Source organism: Coregonus lavaretus (assembly GCF_964263955.1).
Source record: "Coregonus lavaretus genome assembly, chromosome: 20".
NCBI classification, from domain to species: Eukaryota; Metazoa; Chordata; class Actinopteri; order Salmoniformes; family Salmonidae; genus Coregonus; species Coregonus lavaretus.
The window spans coordinates 1,421,122-1,442,659 of record NC_140007.1 but is presented as its reverse complement, the minus strand read 5'-3'; the positions used below and the strand labels follow the sequence as shown (position 1 = coordinate 1,442,659).

Genomic DNA, 21,538 nt, shown 5'->3' with positions numbered 1-21,538 from the left:
GATGCATCAAAGCTAGGACCGAGAGACTGAAAAACAGCTTCTATCTCAAGGCCATCAGACTGTTAAATAGCCATCGCTAGCCGGCCTCCACCCAGTACCCTGCCCTGAACTTAGTCACTGTCAGTAGCCGGCTACCACCTGGTTACTCAACCCTGCACCTTAGAGGCTGCTGCCATATGTACATACACATGGAACACTGGTCACCATAATAATGTTTACATACTGTATTCTACTGTATTCTAGTCAATGCCACTCCTAAATTGCTCGTCCTAATATTTATATATTTCTTAAATCCATTATTTTACTTTGAGATGTGTGTATTGTTGTGAATTGTTAGATACTACTGCACTGTTGGAGCTAGGAACACAAGCATTTCGCTACGCCTGCAATAACATCTGCTAAATATCTGTACGCGACCAATACAATTAGATTTGATTTTGAGTAAAAGACCATCCCCACAAGTGAAGTAAACAGTGAAGGGTGGTTGCTGGTGGGTGGCAATAACAGAGAGAGCAAAAAACTCCTCACGTAAATGGGAATTCCAAGCATTCAGGTAAAACGCAATTAAATATTTAGAACTGTGTTCCATATGAATGGGTGCAGAAGAGTACACAACATGCAATGAAGTACAGTTATAGCAAAAATAAACAAAAGTGCTGTTTTTCAGAAATATTTCCTCTTTTATTCCAAGAAAAAAGGTATTTCCATCCCAAACAATAAAATAAAACAAACATTTGAATCAATCATTAAGAGGATAAGTAAAACTATTTTTTTAAATTGTTGTTTTGTTTCTATGACGATATTGGTTGTGTTCAATTAAACATGCACTTTAAAAGGGACATTTAAAAAAAATTCAACTTCATATTGATAATCTCCAACACCACCCCAACATCAACATATGTGAAAATAGCAAGTTTCTATGTTTTGTAGTCAAAAAGATATAGGAATATAAGTGTTTCCAATGACATCATTAACCAAATAGTAGGCAATTAGTAGGCAATGCCCACTCATAATTGGTTAAAATCACATGATGCGCATCAATGATGTCATTGGAAACATTTATCTTCCTCTATCTTTATTCCCAAAAAAACATAGAAACATGCCACTTTCACATATGTTGATGTTGGGGTGTTGCTGGAGAACATGAATATGAATTTCATAAACTGTGAAATTTCCCTTTAATAAGTCCAATGATGGTATCAATGGTATTAGAAAGGTAGGGGGTGGAGTCTTATTATGCTGGATCTTTATTGGTAGGTGTGGAAAGGCAGAGATGGAGGGAGAGGGAGAACAGAAGACTGGATGGTTGCATGATGACGTTTGGATTTCTCTCTGTTCTGTCCCCTTCCTTTCAGGGGAAGTTGTGTGTGCTTGATCCCCTTTATCAACTGCTGTCCGGAGAAGGTTCTCTATGCATAGAGTTCTTCATGCTGTCGAGGTACTCTTGTTGTGAAACAGCCAAGACTGAGGCCAGAATCTCATCATCCTCCCAGTCTGTTAAACCTACACCATAAAGAGAGAGAAAATACATTCAAAGGCAACACCTACACTTGTAGTTATTTTAAATTGAAAGGGGTACTGGAATTACTAGTTTATAACATATCTTTAGTTGCTGTATACATTCTGCACATTAAAGTGACAGTGGATAACAAAGGTTTTGTTTGGTTTTTGGGATGATAAAGCTTATTCCCAAATAAAAATGTGTCGGTTATGCACCAAATCACGACCCAGCAATTTGAGAGGGAGGTCATTTCAGGTTAGGTGCATCTGCTCTCTACTATTCTATGTTTATTTTTTGCTTTCTGATACAGTGTAGCTAAGCAATCAAACAATCCATAATGGGAAATGATCACAAAAAATATATGTCCGACCTAGGGTGACCCAAATACTTTGCAAAGCAAAAAAGACTCTCACTCATCTCTACTAGCTGTGTTGTTATTCAAGTGTCTTCACTCTAGCAGCAGCTAAAGAGCCATGCTTTCACAGCAGAGGTGTAATAATATCGGTCTATAACACCGTGATTGATATGATTTATGTTAAGGATTGTAACTAGTGTTGACAACTATCCCCTCTGAAGTATTACATTTCAATCGGACAATACTGCCTATTCTATGCCTTATTTAAAAATTCTGAAATAAAATAACATATATCAGCAACAGTAGTAATTGCCTAAAGGGGACTAATAAAGTTTGAATTTAATTGAATGCATTCATTTGAATACGTTTTTAAGTAAATAAAGAGCTATGGAAGTGATTATTTTACCAAAGGCGGTGGGTGACATTTCTTGCATGATAGCACGGTACTCCAATGCAGGGTACAGAGACTTTAGAGTTGAAGAGGTGGGTCTATCAGGCCTAACACAAGCCTGGTTGCTGGGACCTAGAGTAGGGGGCAGAGAAAGGAAATCCACAATTAATTTGATATGCCACCCTCTAAGTTGATTCAGGACACTTCTTAAGGTTTGTCACAGTGACTTACCTGGGGCACAAGGTGAAGGGGGCTTGGACATGATGAGGGTCGCTCCAGCAGGGGAGGGGGGCTTGGTGCTTGTGTCTGAGTGGGAGGGGTCAGTGTTCTCTGGTGAGGGAGCTGAGCTGCGCTGCCGGGGCGAGCGGGCACTCCACTCTTCTAGACCACTGGACGCTGCTGCAGTTGCCGAGCTGCAGGTGGCACTAGCCTTACGTGGCTGGGAGGAGAGGGAGACAACGACCTCATTAAAACACCAGCTTGTGCAACATTTCAATACCTGATACTAGATTCATTTGAACCAAATGTGGTAGTATTGTTTTTCTAAGAATGATGTCACTGGAATGATCTTCAATCTACCATTTACTTGCATGCTCTCTCTCACCTGCCGCGCCTGCTTTTCCTGGTCCTGGAGCCACTGCAGGTAGGACTCCCTGGCCACCTGCTCCTCGATGGCCTCGTTGGTAGCCTCCCAGTCTGTGGCTCTCTTCTTGTCTTCCAGCATCTGCTGCTCGATCCAGGACTCCTCTGAGGTTTTAATGGCGTTCTTCATAAGTGACTGGTCTGCATACTGCTGGGAGGGAGAGGCAGAGGTCACTAACTGGACATAAAACCAGACATAGCAATCACAAAACAGTGAGATGGATATACAGTTGAAGTCAGAAGTTTACACACACTTAGGTTGGAGTCATAAAAACTCGTTTTTCAACCACTCCACACATTTCTTGTTAACAAACTATAGTTTTGGCATGTCGGTTAGGACATCTACTTTGTGCATGACACAAGTAATTTTTCCAACAATTGTTTACAGACATTATTTCACTTATAATTCACTGTATCACAATTCCAGTGGGTCAGAAGTTTGCATACACTAAGTTGTCTGTGACTTTCAACAGCTTGGAAAATTCCAGAAAATGATGTCATGGCTTTAGAAGCTTCTGATAGGCTAATTGACATCATTTGAGTCAATTGAGGTGTACCTGTGGATGTATTTCAAGGCCTACCTTCAAACTCAGTGCCTCTTTGCTTGAAATCATGGGAAAATCAAAAGAAATCAGCCAAGACCTCAGAAAAAAAATGGTAGACCTCCACATGTCTGGCCGCTCAGCAAGGAAGAAGCCACTGCTCCAAAACCGCCATAAAAAAGCCAGACTACGGTTTGCAACTGCACATGGGGACAAAGACTGTACTTTTTGGAGAAATGTCCTCTGGTCTGATGAAACAAAAATAGGACTGTTTGGCCATAATGACCATCGTTATGTTTGAAGGGAAAAGGGGGTGGCTTGCAAGCCAAAGAACACCATCCCAACCGTGAAGCACGGGGGTGGCAGCATCATTCTGTGGGGGTGCTTTGCTGCAGGAGGGACTGGTGCACTTCACAAAATAAATGGCATCATGAGGAAGGAAAATTATGTGGATATATTGAAGCAACATCTCAAGACATCAGTCAGGAAGTTAAAGCTTGGTCGCAAACGGGTCTCCCAAATGGACAATGACCCCAAGCATACTTCCAAGGATGTGGCAAAATGGCTTAAGGACAACAAAGTCAAGGTATTGGAGTGGCCATCACAAAGCCCTGACCTCAATTCTATAGAACATTTGTGGTTAGAACTGAAAAAGCGTGTGCGAGCAAGGAGGCCTACAAACCTGACTCAGTTAAACCAGCTCTGTCAGGAGGAATGGGCCAAAATTCACCCAACTTATTGTGGGAAGCTTGTGGAAGGCTACCTGAAACGTTTGACCCAAGTTAAACAATTTAAAGGCAATGTTACCAAATACTAATTGAGTGTATGTAAACTTCTGACCCACTGGGAATGTGATGAAAGAAATAAAAGCTGAAATAAATCATTCTCTCTACTATTATTCTGACATTTCACATTCTTAAAATACAGTGGTGATTCTAACTGACCTAAGACAGGGACTTTTTACTAGGATTAAATGTCAGGAATTGTGAAATACTGTTCCATTATTTTACTTTTAGATTTGTATGTATTGTTGTGAATTGTTAGATACTACTGCATTGTTGGAGATAGAAACACAAGATTTTCGCTACACCTGCAATAACTTCTGCTAAATATGTGTATGTGACCAATAAAATGTGTTTTGATAAATCGTACAAGTGACAATTCGTGATGCTAGAAAAAATATGTTTTTTTAAGCACAAAATTATATATTCAGTTGAGGTGAGTTAAGGCGAGTCCGTTAAGGTGGGTTTCGGAGTTCTACATGATTTCTGTGATTTTCTGTATTAAGTTTGTCCATCTGCAATAGCTTAGGTGCATTGTCATATTGGAAATGGACAGTATCCATTGGCAATATATTTAAACAGGGAGTTACCATCACGAAATGGACTGGCTGAAATTAACACTGCGTGAACAGCAAACAAATGGCATCACTATTGTCTCTAGGCTGTTCTGAGTTCAATGAGGTGCCCCACATGACGGTAGCACACTCGGTCTGCCCGCAGTGACCGTGCAAAAAAGTAGTCCCGGAATGAAGCCTGACTAGTATTGATTTCAACATGCTTTTGACATGTTGCGGCCTCTGGATCATGCAGAGACACAACGTTTTCGACAGGGGTCATCGGGGGGAGGGTGGGGTGGACCAGCCACAGAATTAATGTAGTTTGACACATCCAAGTTTCTCCCATAGGATAACATTGGTTTACAGGTTATGCTCTAACTCTGCTTCCGTGTATGCGATTTGAAAAGTTCCTTTTGCCACATGTTTAGGGCCACCGGTACCCCTCCAGATATCGATATGATGAGTATGCGGTCCCCTTGATATCCTAAAAGGGAAGTATGAACTTGCAATACATCATATGGCCAATGCCATTGTACAATATTGCAATTGGACAGCCATCAAGTCAGCCATCTCATGCTCCAAATCATCATAAACAGTCAAAGGACAGCACAATTGAATTGTATTTGCACTTTAACCGCGTGTCCAATTTGTGATGGTGATTGCCTATTGTAATATATTGCAAATGGACAATGATATATTGCAGGTGCCAACATTTCATATTGCAATTGGACAGACTCACACAGCCCCCTGTACAGACAGCACCCATAGAGACCTGCTCTAGCCTGACAAGTGCTCACAATGCCCATCACACCTCCAAGAACCACTCACACACACACAGCCAAGATGGAGTGACACAATGTGGGGCTTACAGACGCACAGAGCCTGCTATAGTTCCCGGCGCTCGAACCATCAAATAACTGTCAGACCTCAAACTTTGCACACCTGTTCTAGAGCTCAAGTCGGTACTGCACCGTGAGTTATGTGACTCTAGAAGGTTCTCAGGCCGAGAAACAGCCTCGTCCAGTTGCAATATATTCAATTCATTTGTAACATCACGAAAAGGACGACATTTAGGAGTCCCAGAAACACAAGACTAGGTGCATTGAAACCGCCTCGGCCCTTAGAAACCAACCCTACAAGTTTCTGGCCGATGGCTCTTTCAGTGACCCCTGATTTTTTTTTTCTCCAGTACTAATTAAGGCCGCTGTTCGGGCTCTGAATGACCTATCAAGCCGAAACTCGGGATTTGGGGTTGCCTCAACTAGGCCTACAAATAATGTCAGAACCCGCAGCTCAAATGTAACTACATGTTTTAAGGTTTTTTAAGGTTTAAACAGAAGGCGCTATGAATTTCGGCCTGGAATTCCGGCCTCTAAACGAGTTAGATGAAGTCAGCTTGGTGTCAGTATGTATCAGTTTGGTGGCAGTATGATATCCTATTGACTGATGGCTGACTTGATGGCTGTCCAATTGCAGTATGATAAATTGGCATAGTCCATATGTTATATTGCGGATGGACAGCGTACATTTGACATATTTTATATTGCCAGTGCCAATATTTGCAGTATGAAATGTTGGCACTGGCAATATATCATATGTCTAATGTACACAGTCAATTTCCAATATATTTAAGCAGGGATTTAACATCACCAAATGGCCAGGCTGAAATCAACACCTACGCTAGGGAGAGGAACAACTAACTCTGCTAGGCCGTTCTGAGTTCAAAGAGCCTGACAATTGGGCATTTCAGCTATTTACTTGCATGTCCAATTTGTGATGGTAAATGCCCATTGTACTATATTGCTAATGGACAGCGTCCATTACATATATATTATATTGTCAGTGTAAAGATGTTATACTAAAATTGGAGCGTGTCCATTACCAATATATATTAATTAAGATTTGCCATCACGAAATGAACATGCTGAAATTAACACCTAAGAGTGAGGGATGGGATAAACTATGACTAAATGCCCATTGCCAATATATTGCTAATGGAAGTTTCCATTACACATATAATATATTGCTAGTGTCAACATGTTATACTGCAATTGGACAGTGTCCATTGCCAATATATTTGAATAGGGATTTACCATCACGAAAAGGACAGGTTGAAACATCCTGAATTGCTAAAAAACAAATACTTACTTACATAAGGATTCAGACCCTTTGCTATGAGACTCGACATTGAGCTCAGGTGCATCCTGTTTCCATTGTTCATCCTTTAGATGTTTCTACAACTTGATTGGAGTCCACCTGTGGTAAATTCAATTGATTGAAGGTCCCCAAGTACACAGTGGCCTCCATCATTCTTAAATGGAAGAAGTTTGTAACCACCAAGACTCTTCCTAGATCTGGCCGCCCGGCCAAACTGAGCAATCGGGGGAGAAGGGCCTTGGTCAGGGAGGTGACCAAGAACCCGATGGTCACTCTGACAGAGCTCCAGAGTTCCTCTGTGGAGATGGGAGAACCTTCCAGAAGGACAACCATCTCTGCAACACTCTAAGCTAAGCTTTATTGTTTTAAGAAGGTCATACGAAGGATAATTTTGCTATTTGATTTGGAATTTTAAGACCCCTAGAAGTATATATAAAAAAATAATAATAATGTGATGAAAATTTGTATTTGGCCTTACTGCTATTAGCCCATACAAACGCATTGAATAACAGATTCACTACATGGAACAATAGATAGTCCCAAGTGTCTATCCTATACTGAAAAAATATATAAACGCAACATTCAACAATTTAAACTATTTTACTGAGTAACAGTTCATATAAAACAAATCAGTCAATTGAAATAAATGAATTAGGCCCTAATCTATGGATTTCACATGACTGGGCAGGGGCGCAGCCATGGGTGGGCCTAGAAGGTTATAGGCCCACCCACTTGGGAGCCAGGCCTAGCCAATCAGAATGAGTTTATCCCAACAAAAGGGCTTTATTACAGACATAAATGTTCCTCCGTTTCATCAGCTGTCCGGTTAGCTGGTCTCAGAAAATCCCTCGGGTGAAGGAGCCAGATGTGGAGGCCCTGGGCTGGCGTGGTTACACGTGGTCTGCGGTTGTGAAGCCGGTTGGACGTAATGCCAATTTCTCTAAAAACTACGTTATGGTATAGAAATTAACATTACATTCTCTGGCAACAGCTTTGGTGGACAGTCCTGCAGTCAGCATGCCAAATGCACGCTCCTTTCAAACTTGAGACATCTGTGGCATTGTGTTGTGTGACAAAACTGCACATTTTAGAGTGACCTTTTATTGTCGCCAGCACAAGGTGCACCTGCTGTTTAATCAGCTTCTTAAAATATGCCACATCTGTCAGGTGGATGGATTATCTTGGCAAAGGAGAAATGCTCACGAGCAGGGATGTAAACAAATTTGTGCACAAAGTTGAAGAGAATTAAGCTTTTTGTGCATATGAAAAATTTCTGGCTCCTTTAATTTCAGCTCATGAAACATGGGACCAACACTTTCCATGTTGTGTTTATGTTTTTGTTCAGTATATATCTGAGAGATATAAGAAAGATCAGGAAACATTTATTTTTTACATGTATTTAACCACTTGTTTTTGTCACTAAACAGTCTCCATATAGAGTACACTTCCATTCATTTTTTCGACTGGTACCGGGGGATCTACAGAAGAGTCTTGTGAGGCCTGTGGGCATCCTAGAGCAAATCTGCTGTGCCGACTTCAGACGAGTCCCAAGACACTTGTGGGGGTCGTAGAGCAAAACGAGAGTCTCATCTTTCCATAGAGGGGTCACAATAGTTTGTAGGCCAAACCGTTCAGACGCTACAGACGGTTTGTGAGTAGACCGATTTTCGGGATCTCATGGTCTGACAAACACCGCTCTAGCTCTGTCACCTTCACCGCAGATGCGGAAGTGTTACAAAGGCGGATGTGGTGGATTGAGACGCATCCAATGCAAAAAAACAGATATCGCTAGCTTAAACTGGCAGATTTGTATGAGGAATTTTTTTAAGTAAAATAGAATATTCCTGCTTCAGTTTAGACATTTTATTTTCTCCTTTACCTATTAATGATTTTTTATGGGCTTTTTCTAAGATAGTGATTTATTTTTCTTTTATTTCTAAATCAGATGTAACGTTTGCAGAGTATAATTATCATTCCACTAACGTACGCCTTAAAGGCATCCCAAATTATATCGGGGGTCGGCTTTTCTCTGTCCTCTGTCTATATTTGTAAAGGTTTAAATTTTTTCGTTTACGTATTTGATAAATTTCGGGTCCAAATTCTGTCGCTAAATGTATTTTCTATTGGTGTAATTAAGCATGATACCAGAGAATCTAGTCCATTGTTGGCCATAAAAATGAGGTAAATTCTTGAAAAGCTTTTCTTACTTTGGGAAAAAAGGAATAGTGTTTTGTAGTTGGGAATAGTAATCTCCAGGTATGCTGTATATTATTTGTAGAGATTAACATTTTCAGCCTATTTGGAGGCTCCCTAAATTTGCCATTTTTATTACTACGTATTATCGAATGTATGATTTAAGTCACCTGCTAAAATAATTCCTGTCGGGATTTGATTTACTATAGCATGAATTCTATCTAAAAACACTAGATTTGCCCCTGGTGGGATATAAATTACAATGAAATCAATGTGTATTTCCTATAGGCAGAAACTCAAACAGTAAGCACCCGTGCTAAGGTCTGTTCAACGCTGGACTGACCAATCGGAATCCATGCTTCAAGATTGTTTTGATCACGCGGACTGGGATATGTTCCAGGTTGCCTCTGAGAATAACATTGACGTTTACACGGACACGGTGACTGAGTTCATCAGGAAGTGTACAGGGGATGTTGTTCCCACACTGTGATTATTAAAACCTACCCAAACCAAAAACCGTGGATAGATGGCAGAATTCATGCAAAACTGAAAGCGCGAATCACCACATTATTCACCTTCACGGCAAGGTGAAGGAGAATATGGTTGAATATAAATAATGCAGTTATGCTCTCTGTAAGGCAATCAAACAGGCAAAACTTCAGTACAGAGAAAGAGTGGAGTCGCAATTCAACGGCTCAGACACAAGACATGTGGCAGGGACTTCAGGAGCAACAACGGCTCAGCCGCGAAGTGGTACCCACACAAATAAAATACAATTAAATGTTATTGGTCGCATACACATATTTAGCAGATGTTACGGGTGTGGCGAAATGCTTGTGTTCGTAGCTCCAACAGTGCAGTAATTTCCAACAATTTACAACAACACACACATCTTCTAAAAGTACAAGAATGGAATTATGAAATACAGTATATAATACGTGACCGACCGGCTCGATTCGGTCTTATGTAGCAGAATTTGAAATTGTGTTTTTTTAAATTGGATAAAAGTAGAGACAGAGCTAGAAAATGGTACAGTGGGGAAAAAAAGTATTTAGTCAGCCACCAATTGTGCAAGGTCTCCCACTTAAAAAGATGAGAGAGGCCTGTAATTTTCATCATAGGTACACGTCAACTATGACAGACAAAATGAGGAAAAAAAATCCAGAAAATCACATTGTCGGATTTTTTATGAATTTATTTGCAAATTATGGTGGAAAATAAGTATTTGGTCAATAACAAAAGTTTCTCAATACTTTGTTATATACCCTTTGTTGGCAATGACACAGGTCAAACGTTTTCTGTAAGTCTTCACAAGGTTTTCACACACTGTTGCTGGTATTTTGGCCCATTCCTCCATGCAGATCTCCTCTAGAGCAGTGATGTTTTGGGGCTGTCGCTGGGCAACACGGACTTTGAACTCCCTCCAAAGATGTTCTATGGTGTTGAGATCACTCCAGGACCTTGAAATGCTTCTTACGAAGCCACTCCTTCGTTGCCCGGGCGGTGTGTTTGGGATCATTGTCATGCTGAAAGACCCAGCCACATTTCATCTTCAATGCCCTTGCTGATGGAAGGAGGTTTTCACTCAAAATCTCACGATACATGGCCCCATTCATTCTTTCCTTTACACGGATCAGTCATCCGGGTCCCTTGGCAGAAAAACAGCCCCAAAGCATGATGTTTCCACCCCCATGCTTCACAGTAGGTATGGTGTTCTTTGGATGCAACTCAGCATTCTTTGTCCTCCAAACACGACGAGTTGAGTTTTTACCAAAAAGTTATATTTTGGTTTCATCTGACCATATGACATTCTCCAAATCCTCTTCTGGATCATCCAAATGCACTCTAGCAAACTTCAGACGGGCCTGGACATGTACTGGCTTAAGCAGGGGGACGCGTCTGGCACTGCAGGATTTGAGTCCCTGGCGGCGTAGTGTGTTACTGATAGTAGGCTTTGTTACTTTGGTCCCAGCTCTCTGCAGGTCATTCACTAGGTCCCCCCGTGTGGTTCTGGGATTTTTGCTCACCGTTCTTGAGATCATTTTGACCCCACGGGGTGAGATCTTGCATGGAGCCCCAGATCGAGGGAGATTATCAGTTGTCTTGTATGTCTTCCATTTCCTAATAATTGCTCCCACAGTTGATTTCTTCAAACCAAGCTGCTTACCTATTGCAGATTCAGTCTTCCCAGTCTGGTGCAGGTCTACAATTTTGTTTCTGGTGTCCTTTGGCAGCTCTTTGGTCTTGGCCATAGTGGAGTTTGGAATGTGACTGTTTGAGGTTGTGGACAGGTGTCTTTTATACTGATAACAAGTTCAAACAGGTGCCATTAATACAGGTAACGAGTGGAGGACAGAGGAGCCTCTTAAAGAAGAAGTTACAGGTCTGTGAGAGCCAGAAATCTTGCTTGTTTGCAGGTGACCAAATACTTATTTTCCACCATAATTTGCAAATAAATTCATTAAAAATCCAAAAATGTGATTTTCTGGAAAAAAAATGCTCAATTTGTCTGTCATAGTTGACGTGTACCTATGATGAAAATTACAGGCCTCTCTCATCTTTTTAAGTGGGAGAACTTGCACAATTGTTGGCTGACTAAATACTTTTTCCCCCCACTGTATATCATACACTACAGTTGAGGAACAATGGCAAAGTAATTGTGCTTTGAAAGTTGATCAACTCATAACCCCACTTTAGAGAAAATGGCCCTTCAATGTTTTGGTACACCTACTGGAGAGCTCTTCTCTGTCTACACCCATTCAGCATCTTTCACACCCTCTTAAGCCTTAGCCCCACCCATCTCTTTAAGGATTCATATGAGAGGCCAGGTGCTAAACAGTGAGGACGGTCATGTACTAAACAATCAAAGATTTCAAGACTAAAGGCTGGTTAATACTACCTCTATCGACATGTCTATATACATTTGTCATTAATAATTACAGGAAAATAAACTCACAACAAGATAATTATTTACAAGCTAATGGCGAGCTTATTACAGAAAATAGCTTACAGTTGTGAGTGTGACAAAATAAAAGCATGGAATTCTACCGGAGAATTTTAAAACTTGGACACTGTCTCATTGGCCTAACGTTACATCCTCATTTGACTTTGGTGCAGTTTATGTTATTCTTCACATTACCGTCTCTGTTAAACACACAATATATTAAATAAAATCAAAGTTTATTTGTCACATGCACAGGACACAGAAGATGTAAACGGTACAGTGAAATGGTTACTTGCATAGTGGAGTCTTTTGTTTAGACATGTAGCTAGCTAGCTAGCTAAACAATGAACCATAATCCTACTCATAATGTTACTACCCTGCATGAATCTACAGGTAGCTAAAGCTAACCAACTAGCTAGGTTCAATGTTAGCTAGCTAGCTAACATTAAGCTAGAACTAGCAATGCAAATGGCTCTGAGATACGAATAATATTACTACACAGATCATACACGTAACGTTAGCTAGTAAGCAAGCCAGCCAACCAACGTTAGCTAGCTAGCTAACAGTACGCTTTAACTTGCAATGAAAACGACTTTGACAAAAGTAATAACTTATAATATCTGAAAGCGTAGCTAGCTAGACACTCTTACACGTATACATTGATGAACGCTTCTCCCTCTCTGTCACGGATGCCAGGGTTGCCCTTAGTTTGAAGACGTACTCCTTCTGTGTTCTCTTTTCGACTCCCTCCGGATTTGCAATCAAACGCCTGAATTTTCCCCATCTCCTTAGCTATCATACTCTGCTTCCACCGGGCATTCCAATGATTTCAAAACTCAGTCCTCCAGAAAGTGGAGAGCTATCTTTAAAAAAATCTGCGTTAAAAAGGATTACCTACACATACTGAGCTGCTCATTATAGACAGAAGCGTGCTACATGGCAGACCAAACTGAACTCAACAATGTATGCACGCATGACTGTAAATTGCTTTGGATAAAAGCGTCTGCTAAATGGCATATTATTATATTATCTATCGGCATGTCCAGCCCATCCATTATCTCAGCCAATTATTGCTAGCGGGAATGCTCCTGTCTTTTTACGTGGCTAAACCTACTAGGCTCGTAATTTAACAATTGTATTCGTATTTAGAGATGACATACAAGTTTGTTACTAAGGGACATGAAAGTTTACATGTTCTAGAAAGCATTTCTGGCAAAAAACGCATTTAGATTTTTTAAAAAAAGTTGACGTTCAAATGCCTCTAATGTGAAGTAGTGTCACGCGACATACGCCTAGTTTCCTGAAACGAGTCAAATATTAGGATGAGCAATGTCGGAGTATACAGTGAGGGAAAAAAGTATTTGATCCCCTGCTGATTTTGTACGTTTGCAAACTGACAAAGAAATGATCAGTCTATAATTTTAATGGTAGGTTTACTTGAACAGTGAGAGATAGAATAACAACAAAAAAATCCTGAAAAACGCATGTCAAAAAAGTTATAAATTGATTAGCATTTTAATGAGGGAAATAAGTATTTGACCCCCTCTCAATCAGAAAGATTTCTGGATCCCAGGTGTCTTTTATAAGGTAACGAGCTGAGATTAGGAACACACTCTTAAAGGGAGTGCTCCTAATCTCAGCTTGTTACCTGTATAAAAGACACTTGTCAACAGAAGCAATCAATCAATCAGATTCCAAACTCTCCACCATGGCCATGACCAAAGAGCTCTCCAAGGATGTCAGGGACAAGATTGTAGACCTACACAAGGCTGGAATGGGCTAAAAGACCATCGCCAAGCAGCTTGGTGAGGTGACAACAGTTGGTGCGATTATTCGCAAATGGAAGAAACACAAAAGAACTGTCAATCTCCCTCGGCCTGGGGCTCCATGCAAGATCTCACCTCGTGGAGTTGCAATGATCATGAGAACGGTGAGGAATCAGCCCAGAACTACACGGGAGGATCTTGTCAATGATCTCAAGGCAGCTGGGAACATAGTCACCAAGAAAACAATTGGTAACACACTACGCCGTGAAGGACTGAAATCCTGCAGCGCCCGCAAGGTCCCCCTGCCCAAGAAAGCACATATACAGGCCCGTATGAAGTTTGCCAATGAACATCTGAATGATTCAGAGGAGAACTGGGTGAAAGTGTTGTGGTCAGATGAGACCAAAATCGAGATCTTTGTGGATGGGTATTCCAGCATGACAATGACCCAAAACACACGGCCAAGGCAACAAAGGCGTGGCTCAAGAAGAAGCACATTAAGGTCCTGGAGTGGCCTAGCCAGTCTCAAGACCTTAATCCCATAGAAAATCTGTAGAGGGAGCTGAAGGTTCGAGTTGCCAAACGTCTGCCTCGAAACCTTAATGACTTGGAGAAGATCTGCAAAGAGGAGTGGGACAAAATCCCTCCTGAGATGTGTGCAAACCTGGTGGCCAACTACAAGAAACGTCTGACCTCTGTGATTGCCAACAAGGGTTTTTCCCTCATTAAAATGCAAATCAATTTATAACATTTTTGACGTGTTTTTCTGGATTTTTTTGTAGACTGAACATGTCTTTGTCAGTGGGCAAACGTAAAAAATCAGCAGGGGATCAAATACATTTTTCCCCTCACTGTAAATACTAAAGCCACTCCTCAGTAAAAGACAAATGACAGCTTGCTTGGAATTGCCAAAAGGCACCTAAAGGACTCTCAGACCATGAGAAACAATATTCTCTGGTCTGATGAAGCCAAGATGTAACTCATTGGCCCAAATGCCAAGCGTCACGTCTGGAGGAAACCCGGCACCATCCCTACGGTGAAGCATGGTGGTGGCAGCATCATGCTGTGGGGATGTTTTTCAGCGGCAGGGACTGGAGACTAGTCAGGATCGAGGGAAAGATGAACGGAGCAAAGTACAGAGAGACAATTGATGAAACATGCTCAGGACCTCAGACTGGGGCGAAGGTTCACCTTCCAACAGGACAACGACCCTAAGCACACAGCCAAGACAACGCAGGAGTGGCTTCGGGACAAGTCTCTGAATGTCCTTGATTGGCCCAGCCAGAGCCAACACTTGAACCCGATCGACATCTCTGGAGGGACCTGAAAATAGCTGTGCAGTGACGCTCCCCATCCAACCTGACAGAGCTTGAGAGGATCTGCAGAGAAAAATGGGTGAAACTCCCCAAATGCAGGTGTGCCAAGTTCGTAGTGTCATACCCAAGAACACTCAACGCTGTAATCGCTGCCAAAGGTGCTTCAACAAAGTACTGAGTAAAGAGTCTGAATACTTATGCAAATGTGATATTTTCTTTTTTTATTATGGGGCAGTGTGTAGATGGATGAGGGGAAAAAACTGTTTAATCCATTTTACAATAAGGCTGAAACGTAACGAAATGTGGAAAAAGTCAAGGGCTCTGAATGCACTCTACATAGGGCAGCATCCTCTAAGGTGCATCGTAGAGTAACCAGGTGGTAGTCGGCTACTGACAGTGACTAAGTTCAGGGTAGGGTACTGGGTGGAGGGCGGCTAGTGATGGCTATTTAACAGTCTGATGGTCTTGAGATAGATGCTGTTTTCAGTCACTCGGTCACAGCTTTGATGCTCCTGTACTGACCTCGCCTTCTGGATGATAGCGGGGTGAACAGGCCGTGGCTCGGGTGGTTGACGTCCTTGATGATCTTTTTGGCCTTCCTGTGAAATCGGGTGCTGTTGGTGTCCTGGAGGGCAGGCAGTGTGCCACCGGTGATACGTTGGGCAGACCGCACCACCATCTGGAGAGCCCTGCGGTTGCGGACGGTGCAGTTGCCATACCAGGCGTAGATACAGCCTGACAGGATGCTCTCCATTGGTGCATCTGTAAAAGTTTGTGAGGGTTATAGGGGCCAAGCTGAATTTCCTCAACCTCCTGAGGTTGATAAGGCACTGTTGCACCTTCTTCACAACACTGTCTGTGTGGGTGGACCATTTCAGATTGTCGATGTTGTGTACGCCGAGGAACTTGAAGCTTTTTACCTTCTCCACTGCAGCCCCGTCAATGTGGATGGGGGCGTGCTCCCTCTGCTGTCTCCTGAAGTCGATGATCAGCTCCTTCATTTGCCATTGAGGGAGAGGTTATTTTCCTGGCACCACTCTGCCAGGGCCCTCCCCTCCTCCCTGTAGGCTGTCTCGTCATTGTTGGTAATCAGGCCTACTACTGTTGTGTTGTCTACAAACTTGATGATCGAGTTGGAGGCGTGCATGGCCATGCAGTCATGGGTAAACAGAGTACAGGAGGGGCCCATGTGTTGAGGATCAGCGAAGTGGAGGTGTTGTTTCCTACCTTCACCACCTGGGGGCGGCCCGTCAGGAAGTCCAGGACCCAGTTGACCAGGGCGAGGTTCAGACCCAGGAACCAAGCTTAATGATGAGCTTGGAGGGTACTATGATTTTGAAGGCTGAGCTGCAGTCAATGAACAGCATTCTTACATAGGTATTCCTCTTGTTCAGATGGCATAGGGCAGAGTGGAGTGCAATGGCGATTGCATCGTCTGTGAATCTATTGGGGCGGTATGCAATTTGCAGAGGGTCTCGGGTGTCAGGTACGGTGGAGGTGATATGATCCTTAACTAGCCTCTCAAAGCACTTCATGATGACAAAGGTGAGTGCTATGAGGCGAAAGTAATTTAATTTCGTTACATTTGCTTTCTTGGGTACAGGAACAATGGTGGACATCTTGAAGAAAGTGGGGACAGCAGACTGGAATAGGGAGATTGAATATGTCCTTAAACACTCCAGCCAGCTGGTCTGCGCATTCCATGAGGACGCGACCCTGGGATGCCGTCTGGGCCTGCAGCTGTGCGAGGGTTAACACGCTTAAATGTCTATCTCCCGTTAGCCACGGAGAACGAGAGCACACAATCCTCGGGAGCGGCCTGCGTCGGTGGCAAAGCGGGCGAAGAAGGTGTTTAGCTTGTCCAGGAGCAAGACGTCGGTGTCCACGACGTGGCTGGTTTTCCCTTGGTAATCCATGATTGTCTGGAGTCCCTGCCAGATACGTCTCGTGTCTGAGCTGTTGAATTGCGACTCCACGTTGTCTCTGTACTGACGTTTTGCCTGTTTGATTGCCTTATGGTGGGCATAACTGCACTATTTGTATTCAACCATATTTATAGTCACCTTGCCATTGTTAAATGCGGTGGTTCGCGCTTTCAGTTTTGCGTGAATGCTGCCATCTATCCAAATTTTTTGGTTTGGGTAGGTTTTAATACTCACAGTGGGAACAATATCTCCGATACACTTCCTGATGAACTCAGTCACTGTTTCACTGTATAACGTCAATGTTATTCTCATTGGCAACCCGGAACATATCCCAGTCCGTTTGATCAAAACAATCTTGAAGCATGGATTTCCGATTGGTCAGACCAGCATGTAATAGACCTTAGCACTGGTACTTCCTGTTTGAGTTTCTGCCTATAGGAAGGGAGGAGCAGAATGGAGTTGTGATCTGATTTGCCGAAGAGAGGGTGTGGGAGGGCCTTATAGCCATCCCAGAAGGGAGAGTAAGAATGGTCCAGAGTTTTTGAAGCGCGAGTACTACAGGGAATGTGTTGATACAACTTCGGTAGCATTCTCCTCAGATTTGCTTTGTTAAAATCCCCTGCTACAATAAATGCGGCCTCAGGAAAGTTCCTTGAGGGTCATCGTGGTATCGGCTTGAGGGGGAATATAAACGGCTGTGATTAAGGTTGGGAGGTAAAGCGGTCGGCATTTGATTGTGAGATATTCTAGGTCGGGTGAACAAAAAGACTTGAGTTCCTGTACGTTACCACAATCACACCATGAGTAGTTAATCATGAAACATACACCTCTGCCTTTCTTCTTCGCGGAGAGTTCTTTATTCCTATCTGCATGACGTACTGAGAACCGGAGCCATGATTCCGTGAAACAGAGTATGTTACAGTCCCTGATGTCTCTCTGGAAGGATATCCTCACCCTGAGCTCGTCTACTTTATTGTCCAGGGACTGAACATTAGTGAGTAATCTACTCGGAAGCTGCTGATGGTGTGCACGCATCCTGAGTCGGACTAGAAGTCCACTCCGAATAACTCTTCTCCGCCGGCGGGGTCTTGGAGCAGCCTCAGGGATAAGTTCAAAATTGCCTTGGGGGGTACAAACAAAGGATCCAATTTGGGAAAGTTGTATTTCTGGTCGAAATGCTGGTGCGTTACCGCCGCTCTGATATCCCAAAATTATTTCCGGCTGTATGTGAAAACACAAAAAACATTCTGGGCTAATAATTTGAGAAATAACACCTTTAAAAATATATATATACTGCAAAGTTACTTATGAGCTAGAAACAGAGCTGCCATGTCTATCAGTGCCTAATTATGTATTTCGTTTTGCCCGTATTAAGCACAAGTTTTAAATCAGCAAGGGATTCCTGCATAGCTATAAAATCTGACTGTAGTTTTGACACAGCCAGATCAACAGTCGCCGGGGCAATAGCATACATATTAGTATCATCCGCATATAGATGAAGCTTACAATTTTGAACAGATTGACCAATGGTGTTTATATAAATAGCGATGAGACAGTTATAATGTGGATTTTGCTGTAACATAAAAATATGGATTTTATCATGGTCACGTTTGCACTCCCCAGACTACGTACTTCATCCTAGAGATTGTTTTCTTATTCAAAACACCTCTTTATATTATTTGAAAGACTTATGAGTAAGTTTCATGTTTATATCATATTTCTATGCTGAATCCTTACAATCAACAGGGATGTCCCAATGACGCCGGCCATTAGAACCCGCCTTCTGTGAGTCTCCCTTAGGGTTGACCCCATTTCTTCGATTCTTTGGTCGATAGGCTGTTGGTCGACCAAGATCATATTATTGGAGCAGTCACAAATAGAAAGAAATGGCAAGGCACATGAGACACCTGTCTGATTCATGCCTGTCTCAGTGGACTAATTGAAGAGGCTGCAGGGATGCCACCGTCCAAGAAGAAGGGGAGTGTATCTAAGATGCACAAGGAATGCGCTCTCTCCCGCCATTTACGGTAACTTCTGTTAATGCATTCAATATATTATTATCACAGTCGTGTACCGTTCTCATTGTCGGAATGGACATGTTGTTTGCAGAGCTCACAACCTATGCTACAGTTGTGAGAAACAAATTTAGGTTTATTTCATTCCATTTATGAGTTTTTTCAATTTATTCATTGTCTTTTGTTTGAAGCGCATCTGTCAATGTTGAGTACCTGATTATGCATATAAAAGTAGGCCTAGGCTACCTGGCCTATGCGCAAATGTAGGCCTATAAATGTGCCCATTTGGGGATGTCTGGTAGAATTTCTGATTGTCTTAACTCACCACCGCTGTGGAGCTTCTCAAATAAAATGTTCACCTCAAACAGCAAGTAAACAAAGTCTGTTTTTTGTATATATTGAGAATGACAATAGTTACTTATTGTATTTGACAAATATTTCCAGCCCTCTCCCTTTCGATAACCACTCGGTATGAAAGGTAAAAATGTAACGCTCTGATCCAGTGGAAACATCATAAAATACCTGATTACTTCTTATCCTTTGCACAAATAGCCTAAAGCTGTGTCAGTCCCGAGCTCACTGGCGCGGGAAACTCTGAGGGCCCAGAATATTTTATACAATGTTGCACGTTTGCTAGCGCGAGCTTCGGGCCATACAGTTGATACAATCTTTCAAGTTGGATGAAGACTTATAGGATATCAATTTTTAAATCAGGATATTTTCTATCTGCAGGCTGCAATGTTTTGGCTTATGTAGGCTATTTTTTTAGTTGGCAATGGCAATAGAAGTTACTTTAAAATGTGTATCATTTTAATTTAGAATGACCACATTACAGTGATTATTATGACAAAGACTATTATAAATGAAATGAAACTGTTCCACAGAAATGTGCATATGAAAATCATAACTGGTACGCAGATCGGTAGAAATGGTAAGATAAAAAAGAAGGTGTAGATAAGGTGTAGATAGTAAGTATAGGCTGGAAGTAGAGGCCTGGGCATTGTTGTTCACTAATTTACCCCAAGTAGGGAAAGGATGGCGGGGTTGAAAAGGAATAAAGGGGAGTATATATATATAAAAAACATGGGGGATTGGATGTGATGCAGACAATTACATTGATGGAAGTTACAATCAGCAATATTAAGCTGATCTACCCCCCCCCCCCCCCCCCCTCAAAAAAAATTAAAGATAAATTGGCACTCCAAATGGAAAAGGTTGCCGACCACTGGAGTAGCCTATTACTGGCAACTTCAGGAGCGTAATGGCAGAATTGGCGAAAGCTGATAGCCTAAACACTGGCGACTCCTGGTGGATGAACCTATAATTTCACGTTTGTGCAGTTTTGGTGGAGCCTCATATTTTCCCTCTCAGTTGATAAGACCATCTCATCATCAAAAGTCTGGTGAATGCAAGTTCAAGTACGGAAGTTCATGTATGTTCACCTGTGGAGACTCTCACCTCAATAACTGTGTTGTATTCCGTTAGCATATACCCTGCCTTACTCCGTTAACTACCTCATTTTCCAACTTACTTAGTCTAGTAAATAAAACCTTAAAGATTTATTATCTGTGGCCTTCAGTTAATTTACAAGTTATTGGGACCTTAAAGATTCCAAGCTCGACAACTTTCATAATGAGAATATAGTAACTAACTGTTGATTGACAAATGACGGAGTCACCTTTAATTCAACAAACGATACTTTGAACGAGGAAGCAAGGTACTTTAAGCATATGTTTTCGTTTCAGTCTCCTCCATCTCCACTGACCAAAGTTAATTGTATGGATTTTTTTTCTATTAATAATGTTAATAAATTAACAGCTGTACAGAAAGACTCATGTGCAGGCCAAATTACAGAGGAGGAACTTCTTGATGCAATTAAAGCATTTAAGTCCGGGAAAACTCCTGGGCTGGATGGCATACCAGTGGAGGTACACTAAACCTTTTTTGATGTACTCAGAGGACCGTTATTAGCATGTTTCAACCACTCCTATAAAAATAGTAGATTATCAGATACTCAACAAGGTCTGATATAATTATTTTTGAAACAGGATCCAAGTGGTAAATATAAAGATCCAGTCCATTAAAGAAATTGGAGCCCCTTACACTTCAGTGTTGTGATGCAAATATTATAGCAAAATGCATAGCGCATGGAATTAAAAAGTTATTGTCGGATATTATTCATCCTAATCAGACAGGTTGTTTAATATAGACGATACATTGGAGATAATATAAGACAAGTACCCAAACAATAGAACACTATGAGAACTCTGGGAAACCAGGCCTGGTATTCACAGCTGACTTTGAAAAGGCTTTTGATAAAGTGCGACAGGGATTTATACAGTGGGGAGAACAAGTATTTGATACACTGTCGATTTTGCAGGTTTTCCTACTTACAAAGCATGTAGAGGTCTGTAATTCAGAAAATCACATTGTATGATTTTTAAGAAATTAA

At 41.9% G+C, this 21,538-nt stretch overlaps 1 protein-coding gene across 3 annotated transcripts in view; it reads right to left on the bottom strand.

Annotated features, from left to right (window-relative positions):
• Window positions 1-664: 664 nt before the first annotated feature.
• Window positions 665-21,538, bottom strand: part of LOC311147906 (OTU domain-containing protein 5-A) — a 116,162-nt gene continuing 95,288 nt past the window's right edge. For 2 of the 3 annotated variants that reach the window (XM_084184743.1, XM_084184745.1), the window contains exons 6-9: window positions 2,852-3,040; window positions 2,479-2,686; window positions 2,263-2,379; window positions 665-1,503 (exon numbers count right to left, since the gene is read on the bottom strand). In XM_084184743.1, the coding sequence (XP_084040869.1) occupies window positions 1,385-1,503; window positions 2,263-2,379; window positions 2,479-2,686; window positions 2,852-3,040 (633 nt within the window). In that variant the 3' untranslated portion in view covers window positions 665-1,384. The remainder of the gene's footprint in view (window positions 1,504-2,262; window positions 2,380-2,478; window positions 2,687-2,851; window positions 3,041-21,538) is intronic. The other variant, XM_084184744.1, reaches the window with a different exon arrangement.